The 14210-nt window shown below is 38.8% G+C and overlaps 2 protein-coding genes across 2 annotated transcripts in view; both read right to left on the reverse strand.

The window, feature by feature from the left end:
* Positions 1–14210, reverse strand: part of si:ch211-145b13.6 (T-cell ecto-ADP-ribosyltransferase 1) — a 61147-nt gene that overhangs the window by 33686 nt on the left and 13251 nt on the right. The gene's annotated exons all lie outside the window — the stretch shown is intronic.
* Positions 3206–6189, reverse strand: LOC132841632 (uncharacterized). The gene is made up of 6 exons (XM_060864044.1): positions 6086–6189; positions 5343–5397; positions 4448–5100; positions 4125–4186; positions 3888–4039; positions 3206–3788 (listed from the first exon to the last, which is right to left on the reverse strand). Exons 2-6 carry the CDS (start codon positions 5392–5394, stop codon positions 3697–3699), a joined length of 1011 nt encoding a protein of 336 aa, XP_060720027.1. The 5' UTR covers positions 5395–5397; positions 6086–6189; the 3' UTR covers positions 3206–3696.

Below are 14210 nucleotides of genomic sequence, written 5' to 3' on the forward strand. Positions count from 1 at the left end.
AGGCATGTGCTTTCCTGCCCTTTTCTCTGGAGCTTTCTGTCTTTGTTTATATTCTGATTTGAGAGAAATGCTGGCATTGTCCAATTTACGCCAATAGCTTTGTAGCTATTCCCATAGTGATAATTGCATTGTGTTTTTCTAGATGTTTAACTGAACAAGAGAAGTTTCTAGAAACGTTCAGCTTTACCTACATGATATTAACCTTATAAAAGTTCTCATGCATGAAGGCAGCAAAGAGATGTTTGTTTAGATAGATAGAGAGCACATAATGTAGCTTAGACAGAGTCAAGCCCGTGTCTGCCTGAATAGGGATGAACACAATGGTGGCAATGTAAACTCATGGGGTAGGTAGAATGGATGGCAGATAATAGTCAGATGTTCCAATTCAGGTGAGTAGGAACACAACACGACTTGTTGACCATGATACAAGCACCTCAGGATTTACCGTCATCTGCTTTACTGTGCAAGACAGGGGCGTAGATTACGCGGGGGACATGTCCCCCTCACTTTTTTAGTGGAGAGTTGTGTTCACATGTTGAGGTTTTAATGGAGCAATGTATATAAATGCAGAGTGATTTAAAATTAAAAGAGACAAGAAAGTTTAAGATAGTCTATGACGTTCACGGCAATCAGTCACTCACTTGTCACGTCATCATCACGCGCCCCCAGTACTGTAGCTCGAGTCGCACCCGCGGTCCAGCATTCGGTTATGATGAGCTCAAAGCGGCAAAAAAACGCTTCACTACTTTTTTATAAAAATGTCAAGCAGTGTAAGTTGGCATATGGTATCCGAATTGTGTTGCACAATGTTTAGTAACTCTGCCTGTTGCTCTTGTTGAATAATTAGCAAGTTTTAATTTAAAGGATTATAAGGAAAAATAGCTGCTTTCACAAACGTTATATAAACTCTTTTATAACGTCTTTTGTTTTAACAAGTGTGTCATCAAAACCCTTCAAATAAGAATAAAGATAACGTTGAACTGAGATTTTACAGCATGTTTAAATCTGGCAATTCTACATAATATCAAGTATGTGTCACTGTATGTACACGACAGAGACGAGGACAACGAATAGTGACATTAAAGATGTCATTTTAATAATAAGGAGCAGGTAAATCACACATACATTCAACGTAGTAAAGACGACGAATGAAGACAGTGGTGATGAGTATAAATAGAGTCCGGGTGAACAGACAGGTGAAGACGGGAAACCACATGGTGGATGATGGGTAATGTAAAAAATGTAAATAAGGTACAAAGATGTCCTTTTAAGGGTACTGTCCCAGTGGCAAGCTGTTCTATTTCTTTCTTTCTTTCTTTCTTTCTTTCTTTCTTTCTTTCTTTCTGTTTTATAATCATATATAATCATAACGCATATAAAGCATGATTAAAAAAAATGATTAAAATAAAACCTGTCATTTACACAAGGGTTAACTGAAAAAAAAAAGAGATAACACTAGACATTTCGTCCCCCCCACTTTTTAAATGATGGCTACGCCCCTGGTGCAAGTTAAAACGATGACATTACAGCTGGTTTTGGTATCGAGGGGTCAACTGTGTTTTGGATGAGAAACCTTGAGAGAAATCAGACTCAAAAGGGAACCCAGCCTCAAGTGTGTGACACTGGAGATTGTGATTATACATAATTTCCTTTCTATATCCATATTTTTCTATTTTCATTTTATTTTTAACATAAAGTCTAAAGTCTATTTTTCTAAATATTTTTATCAGCATTTTACAGATGGAGATTTGATTGCAAGAAGGTTGTGGAAAATTGCATTCAAGCTATCGTAGCAATTGTAGTACCAATCCATGGTAGCAAAAGTGTTTAATTCCAATCCAAAGCCACCTTCATGGTGATACCATCCACAGTACTCTCATCTGTAAACTCTATGCCTGGGCTGGAGGCTTGACTAAAAATATGTTCAGTCCTGACTTAAACACTGTGTCTGAATCCTGAACACTAATTAGAAGGCTGCTCCATAACTGTGGGGCTTTAAAAGAGAAAACTCTTTCCCTCACTGTAGCCTTTACTATTCAAGATACCAACAGATAGCCTGCATCTTTTGATCGAAGTAGGCCTGTATATGCTAGTGACTAAAGTCAATAATCACACCAAACTCCTAAACATGATAAAACAGAAAGACCATTTAGAGTTGATGTGTAATCAGAATGCTTACTTCTGGCTGCAGGTGGTCCTGGTTCAAGCATTTCACTGCTGTCAAAAGCTGCACTAAGTTCAAGGAACACCAGAAACTCATATCAGAGGACAGTGGCAGGTCATTTACTACTTTAACCAGAGTCTCTGTGCTATGATGAGGAGTAAATCATGACTGCTTCATATCATGAGGGCTCCAAAACAACTCTGCCACAAAGGAGAGGGAATGTACATGTAGAGATGTTAGGAGGTCTCTATCCAGCAGAGAGAGCTGTACTTTCATTGCTCCTCCTCTTCCTTTCTCACTTTGTTTTGAGCTATTTTTTTATACGTGTCAAAGCTGTTGGTAGGAAACAGATTTGTTTTCTCTTTTGGAAAGGAAAAAGTGTTTTCTTTTTCTGTAGTAATCTGATTGATATCTTTATGTGTTGTAGCCACCCATGTTATGTCTGGTGGCTATTTTTACTTGAAGTAATAGTTGAAGTGTGTGCTGTTTTATTAGAAGTGGATGATTGTTAAAATGTAATACTTTTTGTTAAAAAATGGGGTGGGTGTGTATGGTATGAATAAAAATAATAAAAAGCATTAACTACACATCAGGTGAGGGGTATAAAATGATGTCCAAAGCTTTGAACAAGTCCATCATTAGGAAATGAAAAGGCAGTAGTCTGCCAAAAACTGGACATCCAGCCAAAGGAGGAGGACTGGAAAAGAAGACATCTGGTCAGAGAGGCCACCAGGAACCAAAGGGTAACTTTAAAGGACCTCCAGGATTTCATGGTCAACAATGAACAATGTGCATCAAAACACAACATTATGCACATTGAACTCATCTGTCCTGAGGAAACTGGAAAGAAAATAATAATTTTTCAAAAAGATCCATCTGAAAAAGTGTAGGATTTGTGGTTAGATGAAACCAAAGTTTTGGCATGAACGCTAACATGAACCATCAAAAAACAACACATTTCTAACTGTGAAGCCTGGAGGTAGCAACACTTCTCATCAGCAAGGACTGTGGAACGTCTTAAGACTAATGGGAGGATGAATGTTTGATTAATAAAAGTTTATTTCATAAAAGGTTTATTGTTGCATTGCACACTTATATACAGAAGATATACAGAAGGGTACATGTAAGAAACTAGACTCTTTATCCTGTTCCTACACAGCTGTTTTAAGAAGGATCAGATTCATTTAAATGTAATAAATAAAAGACACCAATTATCAGGACTGTTTATATGTGCAGAAATGTTTAGGTAAGTCACCGTCCCCATTAAGTCCCCAGTTTCAACAATTCAGAATATTAATATTTCTTCTAAAACAAGATAATGTTTATAAGAATAAAATGCCCATATTACCTTTATTTCATAAATGGATTAATCTGTAAATATTAAGATTAATCTGTAAATAAAAATCTTGTTACTGTTTGTGCTAAAAAAAAAAAAAAATCAGTGTTTATTTATTTGAGTAGACTATGTCAGATTGTTAAATAAAAATGCACTCTATAAATTTATTGTGTATATTTTGTGATCAGGTCCAGAGCTAGATGTGCAAGGCAAAAGAAAGTAGAAGTGTTAGAAGAGACATCCATATCATGGAGACTGAGCTGGCAATCACTGGTGGAACTGAATTACCTGAAAAATATAAACAAGTGTGTACAATTAAATGCACATACATATTATTAATACTAATTATTGGGAAACACAATGAAGTCTCTGCAAGTCCGGGCTTACCAACAGTTTGTGTGACATTGATGGAGTTTATGTCAACATTTAATGTCAAGTTGCCGGAATTTATTCCATCTTGAAGGGTTTTTGTTACATCGCGTGAAGTAACATCATCAGAATTGAATTCGAGCGTGCTATTTGTCACAATAGAACCATTGCTGAAAAGAAACATATAGATGCAGGTTATAATTCAATCATTAACCAAGAAACAAATAAATATTCAGAGCATGTCTTCTTTCTTACCGAAATGATTGAATTACCATTCGACGGAAGTTTAGAAACCTTCTCTTGTATAATGTTCCAACCTAAAAAAAAAAACCAATTAATCAGGTGATCAACAGGCATCAAATCCACTGATAAACTGCTTGTTATTTAGCCTTAGCTAATCTTATCAATAATGAGTATCGTGCATTGAGATTTACAAATGCTCAAATCCATAAATTGTTAACTTCACTTAAAACTATTGGAACCAGCTGCGTTCTTCAGGTTGTCTCCTTAGCAATAGAAGTCTCATGTTTAGAAGAATTAAATAAATTGTAAATGGTGACATTATCTCTAAAACATACCTGTGAAGTGATATTTTCAGATTTGTCTTTAAATAGTTGAGAGCTTGAATTAGACAGGTCTGCCAAAAAGGTTTCTTTGATGCTGAAGATCAAGAGGAAAACCGAAGGTGGTGATACAGTGGTTGAAGTTGTGGTCGTTGAAGCGTTAGTTGTGTTTGAAGATATGGTTGTCAAAGTGATAGTTGTGTTTGCAGATATGGTTGTCAAAGTGATAGTTGTGTTTGCAGATATGGTTGTTGAAGTGTTAGTTGTGGTTGAATTTATAGCTGGAGTGGTTGGTCCTGTGGTTAAATTTGTGGTTGTAGCTGGAGTGCTTGGTCCTGTAGTTAAATTTGTGGTTGTAGCTGGTATGCTTGGTCCTGTGGTTAAATTTGTGGTTGTAGCTGGAGTGCTTGGTCCTGTGGTTAAATTTGTGGTTGTAGCTGGAGTGCTTGGTCCTGTGGTTAAATTTGTGGTTGTAGCTGGAGTGCTTGGTCCTGTGGTTAAATTTGTGGTTGTAGCTGGAGTGCTTGGTCCTGTGGTTAAATTTGTGGTTGTAGCTGGAGTGCTTGGTCCTGTGGTTAAATTTGTGGTTGTAGCTGGAGTGCTTGGTCCTGTGGTTGAATTTGTGGTACTGGTGATGTTGTCTGCGCCTGTGGTTGAAGTCATTAACCCTGTGTTTGGGGATAAAATCATGGCCATTGAAAAAGTTTAAAATAGAATTGTGGATCATAGAATGGTATCTTATAAATTAGAAATCGATGCTGATTAAACTAAAACAAGGCAGAAAAGAATGTTTCATAAATCTGAATGACAAATCTGGTTTTGCTATGATGAGGTTAGTAAAAACAAAGCAGAGTATATTTTCCATGGAACATTTCTCCCCAATATTAACCATCCTAAAGAGAACACTTACCTGTTAGACACAAAATAGTCAGAATAAGCTGCCAATCCATTTTCTTGTTCATAATCTAAAAGCAAAACAGATAAATGTTTTTCAGTATATCATCCCAAAGTGACCAAATTTCACTAAACTTGGTGTGTACCACCCAAGACTAATGGTAAGCACATTCACTGGATTTATGCCAATGAACAGAGATCTATATAACCCAAGGATCGAATGGTTAACTGACAATTTTGACAAAATCAAAGATTAATGAAACAAAAAAATCCTGATGTGGAGAGAGTTCCAACAGAGTTTTAGTAACCTAGTGAAAAATTGTTAATGTATTTTGTACATTGGTCTCTATAAGGAATATGGAATGGTCTCAATAAGGAATCTGCCAAATGCCTTAAATGTAAATGCAAATGAAAAAAGGAGTACAACTCTAGGACAAATAGCAAATGTATGGCTGGATTGATGACAGATTTCATGCCTGGATATGTTGAACAGTTCTTTGTTAATGTGCCATATTTCACAAAAATCTACCAAGGCATTCTATGGGCTGCCAAGAGCGGGTTTGTAATAAGGAATAATTAAAATAGGTGTCTAGCATCTATGTGAGAAAATGTTTATACCTATATCAACTATAAATGTAGTTCATCATTTATATGCTGTGTATATTTAAAAAAACAAAAAACCTTTATATTATAAAAATATTTTATCATGTATAAACAATGGAGACTGGAGACTAGAAAGAAAATAAAGTCATTACTCACCTCAGGTGTCTTCAGGAATCAGATGTGGAACGTTTTCAGCCCAGCAGCAGTGACAAAGTGTAAAATATAGAAGAGGTAAATGGATATTTAACCAGAGTAACAATGCATGTACCATACGGTATTGATGTCAAAACGACCTGGGAGCCAATCACAGCTTAGGTGTTTGTTATTTCCTCAACCAACCTGAAAAACCACATTTCTAACAAATGACGTTAAACTTTTGGTTTAATTAAGTACAGCAGGATAAGGAAAATGTGAAAATAAATTCCAGGTAGTGATGGTCAATTATATAATGTTAATATAATGTTTGAGCTGGTGTCTCACCAAAGCTGTATAAAATCTGTGACACTGTTTTGAACCATTGACAAAGATGTAAACAATTGTAGTTGTTAGATGTTCATGGTCTGGTTATTGTTGTTTGTCCTGTTTTAAGTCATTAGCTCTGTTTTGTTTTATGTAGCTCCATAGTTCTGGAGTTCATTTCATTATGTATTGCATCAGAAATGACAAATTAATCATTTTGACTTGATTTCTTGTGTGCTGGAACTCAGCTCAGATTCTTTAACCTGTACTTGAGACAGCGGGTAAAACCTGACTGTGCTCTTGTAGTGAGTGAGTGATGTCTTTCAAAGAGTTTCAGATGACAGCCAGCATTTTGTAGAATCTGGATGAAGAAGAAGCTTAACCATGTGTGTTAAAAACTGATATAGTGTTCATGATGAAATTATATATAAGTATGTATTGCATTTATGCATCACTGGAGCAGTCTGACTCTTACCTCTGAAGGCTGTTTAGGTTTAAAGCCAAAGTGAACTTGACAAAGAAATAAGTATGTATTGCATTTAATTCATTAGTGTATGGCAGATTGTTAAATAGAAACATATATTTTTTTTGTCAACTTCACTTTGGCTTTAAACCTAAACAGCCTTCAGAGGTAAGAGTCAGACTGCTCTAGTGATGCATGTACGTGAAACAGTAAAACTATTCAAGCATCTATTTCCAAACCAGGACTTAGCATAAACAAGTCGCAAGATTTCAGTTAAAGTCAGTTGAAATCATTAGCTGTAGTCTAAGTCTAAGATTCATACTGTATAAAAATGCAGGTCTAGAACTTCACAGGGATGAAGCAGAAAACTGCAGGGTTTGTGCAGATCACCAGTGTTTACAGTAAAGGACAAATGTTCCTCATTTCTTTACACAACTTACAGACACAGAGCTTTATTTCATACTAAGAATCTAACTTATAGGAATGAACAGATAATATCTCATCTACAGATATGCATAAGAGAGACTTAGTATCACAGGTCAGGTTTTCACATAAAAAAGTATGAACATCCTGCTTGTTTGAATTTTTTGTTCATACTTTTCTACGTGAAAACCTGGCCTGTTTCTGAGATATGATGGTCATGTGGTAAAGAAGAAAAACATGTTTTGGTTGGAATGTGAAGTGTCACCTATCCAGACTGTTCACACACCCACAGTAACTTCCTGAACAAGGTAATAGTTTTATATTTTAAGGAGTTTCAATTCAAATTATTTCCAAACCTCATCATATTATTACTACTAGTTTATTGATTAAAACCAATAACCTGGACTCTGAAAGTAGACTGGATGATTCTAGGAAACAGAATGGATAACAGAAAGTCTCTGTGCACTTAGAGGATATTCATTTAAACTGATTCATTTATTAAACTGATATATCTGTTGATGTGATTTAAAAAATATAGAAATTTATAGAATTTATAGAATTTGAGAAGGAAATATATGTTATATATATATATTTTATAAAATATAGAATTTGAGAAGGAAATTTATAAAGAATTTCCACAGGATTTTCTCTGCTAACACTGAACATGTCCTTTCTGTCACCTCTAAGCTGTACATCTGAAACCTGTACAGTGGGTGAGATAAAGTCCATCAGCAAATACACTGAAGATCAAAAACTGAGACTTCTTTAGACACGAGTCTGACTAAAGATTCAGCTTCAGTATAAAATGCGAGCCCATGTGCTGTACGAACTGCAGCCAGATGCTACGCTAAGGTCTGATCCTGACTTTCAGTTTGTTAAGACTGTAGCATCAGCCACCGTTTTGTTGTAAAGAGTTATTTGTGAAAATTTGGAGCAGATAATAATACAGAAGTATGTTTTTAATTAGTCTGTGAAAAACACTGGTGTCGAATGTTTATAGAGCTGCTGTCTTTATCCTGGTTTCTGTGTTCTTGTTTATAGCCTGGTTTATCCTGTTTGCTGATCATCTGACTCCTGCCTGTTTTTTCACCTATCCACTACACCCTATTAGTCATGTCATCATTTCTGTTTTCTTATTTAAAACTCCTACATGAAACTGTACAATACTACAAAGTTTTATTATTATTATTATTATTATTATTATTATTATTATTATTATTATTATTATTATTATTATTATTATTTAGAACAGGAACAACAAAGGGAAAAATGCAGATTTACATCAGAGCATAATTATAATATGAAATAAAGTTCTTTAGGTCATAAGCGTAACTATGAGCCTCTGATATAACGAGTGACGTATCTCACTGGAGAACATAGCGTTTTCCCCCAGAAGTAATGTTCCTGTCCATCAGGCAGGACTGACTTAAGATGTGAGCTGTACATCATTCAGGTGTAGTTTAATGGAACAGAAGGGCTAACAGTTCCTGTAGTACTTATAAAATCAGTGGAACTTAACTCTGAAAGGTAACTGAACACAAATCCACAGACACATAATCATGGCTGTATCTCTTGGTTGATGCTCTGTAATTCTGTAATGTGAGGTACAGGTAGTCTGGCCATGGTCCGGTTTTCACCTCTCATACACCTGAAGCAGGATCTGTGTGTCTCAGCACCTCAGTGTGAACGTCAACATCAGACACTAGGAAGAAATCACTGAAATCACTGCTGCTTGATGAATGATGGTTAAACATGCAGATAAACAGACACAAGGAATGGGGAAATTCTTCTGGGGGGGGGGAAACCAGAAACACCATGTTCTGTAGTGAGATAAGTCTTCAGCAGCGTTATCTCTGTCTCCAGGTTTCAGCTGTATAGCGTCCACGCTCCTGACAGATGGAAGATGTTTTGACTGCTCTGCTGAAGGCTCTGTCAGTCCATCACATCCTCACTGCAGAGCACCGGGTTTCAGCCCTGTGTGTACTGCCTGGTGTGTTATTGTGGTTTTGGGTTTGTTTTGCTGGTGTTGTAACTGATGTTCTAGACCATGTGTATTATGTTATTGGAAACAGAAACATTGAATTTTATTATAATTGCCTATTAAAATATTTCTTTTTAAAAAATGTGAGACTTATGCATGCGTTCATAATTTCAGTTAGTGTAAGGAAGGTCAGTCAAAGTGAGTGTTCCGTTCTGTCAGCTCTAAACACTCGTCCCCTCAGCGGTCTCTCTTTATTCTCTCAGCTCTAAACACTCGTCCCCTCAGCGGTCTCTCCTTATTCTCTCAGCTATAAATGGTCGTCCTTTCAACAGTCTCTCTTTATTCTCTCAGCTCTAAACACTCATCCCCTCAGCAGTCTCTCTTTATTCTCTCAGCTCTAAACACTCGTCCCCTCAGCAGTTTCTCTTTATTCTGTCAGCTCTAAACACTCGTCTTCTCAACAGTCTTTCTTTACTCTCTCAGCTCTAAACACTCGTCCCCTCAGCAGTCTCTCATTATTCTCACAGCACTAAACACTCAGCAGTCTCGTCCTGCTCTGGATACATCAGACATCAGTAACTACAGACCGGTATCACTTCTCTCGTTTCTTTCAAAAATTCTTGAACGCATTGTCTATAATCAACTGTCTGTCTATCTCTCACAGAACAACCTCCAAGATCCCAACCAGTCTGGCTTTAAAGCAGCTCATTCCACAGAGACGGCCCTTTTGGATGTCTCTGAGAAACTACATGCTGCAAGATCAGCCAAACTGTCATCCGTCCTTATCCTCCTTGACCTTTCAGCAGTGTTCGATACGGTCAACCACAAGACTCTCTTATCCACCCTCAGGAGTCTTGGGATTTGCGGATCAGCTTGGGAATGGTTCTCTTCCTACCTGGAAGGATGCTCATATCAGGTAACATGGAGGGAAGTGACAACTGCTCCACGCAGACTCTCTACTGGTGTCCCACAGGGCTCAGTACTTGGTCCTCTTCTTTTCTCCCTGTATACTCACTCTCTTGGTGAAGTTATTTCCTCACATGAGTTCTCTTACCACTCTATGCTGATGATACACAACTTATCTTCTCTTTCCCACCCTCAGATACCACAGCTTCTGATCAGATCTCAGCATGTCTGGCAGAAATTTCATCATGGATGACTGCTCATCAGTTAAAGCTCATTCCTAGCAAAACTGAACTGCTGTTCATCCCAGGTGATTCATCCCCAGGTCATGACCTTGCTATATCCTTGCACAATGATCTGATCTCCCCTTCAGCCACAGCTCACAACCTTGGGGTAACCATTTACAATCAACTGTCCTTTTCCTCTCATGTTGCTAATGTGACTCGCTCATGTCGGTTTCTTCTCTACAACATTAGAAGGATTCGGCCATTTTTGTCCTCACAGGCTGCTCAGGTACTTGTTCAGTCTCTTGTCATTTCTAGACTGGATTACTGCAAAGCACTGCTGGCAGGTCTACCTATGAACGCAATTCGTCCTCTGCAAATGATCCAAAACGCAGCTGCACGGCTTGTTTTTGACCTGCCAAAGTTCTCCACACCACCCCACTGCTGCGGTCCCTCCACTGGCTTCCGGTAGCTGCACGCATCAGATTCAAAACACTGACGCTGGCCTACAAAGCCAAAAATGGACCAGCTTCCTCTTACCTCAAAGCCCTCATCACTCCTCGCACTGCACCCCGCACCCCGACTGGTTCCACCATCTCTCAGGGTAAGAGGCAAGTATACTACAATTAATGATTCAATGTTAGAGATTTAAGCACTTATATACGTCGCTCTGGATAAGGGCGTCTGCCAAATGCTGTAAATGTAAATGTCTCTCTTTATTCACTCTCTTCAAGATAAGAGAAAAATCAAAGTCATGTTACTGGAGACTTAAATGTTACTGTCATGTTACCTCACACTGGAGACTCTTTCAGCACATCACACACACACACACACAAACAAACACAAACACACACTCCTCACAAAAATCTTCACCACTTCAACCATTATTATAAATCAGTTTATTCTAAGTGGAGTGTGAGATGTACACGTCCCTGTGAATCAGGTGTTTCTAAGGAAACGATGGGGTATCACAGTCAGTACATTAATATAAACCTAGCGAGAATAAATCAACACCAACTCAGAAGTCAGCAGTGATATGAAATGTGACCTGTTCATTAGTAGTGATTTGACTGTCCACATTTGAACATTATTTTAACATTTAATTAACATTAAAATTACACACTTAATTAACACTAACATTCACACTACACACTAACATTAACACAATTATTAACACCTGTTTAGACTGTTACAAACACATTTACAGTTCTGCAGAAAACAACTGAAATATACAGAAAATCTGAATATTTACAATAAAAAGAAGTGATAATTGTTCTAAGCATGACTAACTGCAGTTTCAGCTGAACGTCTACGCAATGTCCTAATTTTAGTTTCATGTTCAATAAAAGGACCTTCTGAGTGATTCAGAAAAATGGATGAATGAAGACAGGGTGGTTTGAAGGACAGAGTTTGGTGTGTCCAAGTGATGACGTCTGTATCTCATTGAGAATCGTTGTCAGGGGTTTGGCTGAAGGAGTTCACGGTGTTGTGTTGTGTTGTGTTTTGGAGACGAGATGAAGTGAGTCATGTTCCTAGAGCAGACTGGTGAAGAGTTTTTTTATAAGTGACTTCAATACTGAACGATTAGAAACTGTAAAATAAAATGATAACAAGAGGAACAGCATTGATGAGCTCATTAAACCAAGGGCCGTGAGACAGCAACTGATACAGTTTCCTAGAAGAATAACACAGACTTCTGTTTCCTCTCTTATACACAAACACTAAAACATGACGTGTGTCACAGAGAGAAGGAAAAAAATAGATACCAGCAACTAGACCAAGAGAGCATGAGAGATGAGTGCTGCTGATAGGAGTAATGGAAGAAAACAACGCATATATAAGGACAGCAGACAGAGAGACAGGGAGAGAGAGACAGAGAGACATACAGGCAGACTGAAATAGAGACAGACAGGCAGACTGAAGGCAAGAGAGAGAAAAAATATAATAAATCATTGCCTACAACCAGAATTAAACAACGGAATATTTCGTCACACACCTCAACAGCAGAAAACTCCTCTGCACCTAAAACCCCTCAGGCAACCAGTACCCAAAGGAAAGACAGCAAAAGAATTCAGCTATATCCACATACCACAACACACCCACCAAACCGACAGAGAGAAGAGGAGAAAGGACAAAATGGGAACCACCTTAACCTGTCAGGCCAGAAGAAGGACTCAGGTGTAACAAATGAAAAGTCTTTAATGAACTGTTCAGATGTAAAAGCTTGACAAATGGGATGATAATGTTAGGGACAGATATGGCATGCAGAAAACAGAGACAGGAGAAACAATAATGCACACACAAGCAGACATGGCAATGCAGGGCAGCCTGATAACAGAATTCTAAACATCTCCAGTACACAGGCAGACATAGCAATGCAGGGAAGGCAGAAAAACAGAAACAATATGTGACTTTACAATAGCACTAGGCAAACTGAGGAGACCATCTGCCAAAGAACCTTGTGCAGGCAGCATTCTTACATAATGCCTGGTCACATAAAATGGCCACCACCCTGGAAGTAAAAATACAAGATGGCCACCGACCCAGAAGTGGCGTCACCGAAATCAGATAAGGAGTTTGGAGCGAGGTTGTAATCCCAGGAGCCTGGCGTCCTTCGGCAGCAGAAAAAGTGTCCGTTATTTTAGGAAATTTGTAAAGATAAGAACAGCAGAGGGAGAAAGTGTATTATTTCGATCTGGAGCTTTCTCACCTTATCTCCCTCTAGCTGCCATGTCCAGTTCTCTGTGGTAGTTTACATGATCCCCAGCCTGGTTTCTGAGATGTCAGTTTGGAAGGTGAAGGGGATGTCAAAGTAGGGAGGTGAGAGCCTCCTTAAGGTGGATGAACACCCTCTCTGTTTCGTCCATCCAGTGCAGTCGGTCTGGTTGGCCCTTCTTCATCAGATCTGAATGGGCTATAGAGAAGAAGTTAGAAACTTGGCAGAGGGGCAGGTGTGATCATCTTCTTCTGTGGTTTAAAATAGACCCTGCCCGATGCAGTAGCCCATCCGGGGCAAGGGCAACCTGCCAATAGCTCTTGGTGAGATCAAGGGTGGAGATAAACCAGGCCTTCCCCAGCTATTCTACAAGGTCATCCACTTGTGGGAGGGAATAACTGTCAAACTCAGAGATCTGGTTAAGCCTCCAGAAATTATAACACAGACGGATTGTCCCATCCGCCTTGGGTACCACCACAATGGAGCTGGCCCATGGGCTGGCCGGTTTCTTAATGTTACCATCTCTAAGCATCCTTTCCACTTCCTCCTCTATTGCGTGACCGTAGGCTTTTGTGACTCGATATGGCCGGTGTTGCACCACAATCCTAGGAGAGTTTTTTCAGCTTGAGCTGGGTGAGACCCGTGACAGAGGTTAGGGTTAGGTCCCACGCTCTCAAGGACTATGTACAGGCCAACAGCATGGCTTTTTCTCCAGGCTGAAACTCTCTGGATTGGGCTGGATGATTGTAGGTCTGTTGTTGGGCCCGTTGAGCTGACTCCAGGTGCTCCTTTATGATGGGGCCCACGCGGTCAATTCGTGCCTACATATACTGGACGAACTCGATGATGGCTATGAACAGGGAGGGCTGCTGCTCCCAATGAGTAGTGCCAGCACAGGTACATATATTTTAGTAAAGAACCATAAATAAAACTCCTGCAGAGATTTGGAATCTGATCTCCGGTTTTAGATCAGACCAGAGAAACCCCAGGCTCAGTACAGCAGACTGGCACCATTTCCATTTTCTCCAACTTGTTTAGGTCCATGTGAATGTTTACACTTCAACAGAAACATGAAGAAAGGTTCTGCTGAGATCCTAGCTCAGATCACTGGA

The sequence above is a fragment of the Tachysurus vachellii genome, chromosome 2 (genome assembly GCF_030014155.1).
Source record: "Tachysurus vachellii isolate PV-2020 chromosome 2, HZAU_Pvac_v1, whole genome shotgun sequence".
NCBI lineage: Eukaryota > Metazoa > Chordata > Actinopteri > Siluriformes > Bagridae > Tachysurus > Tachysurus vachellii.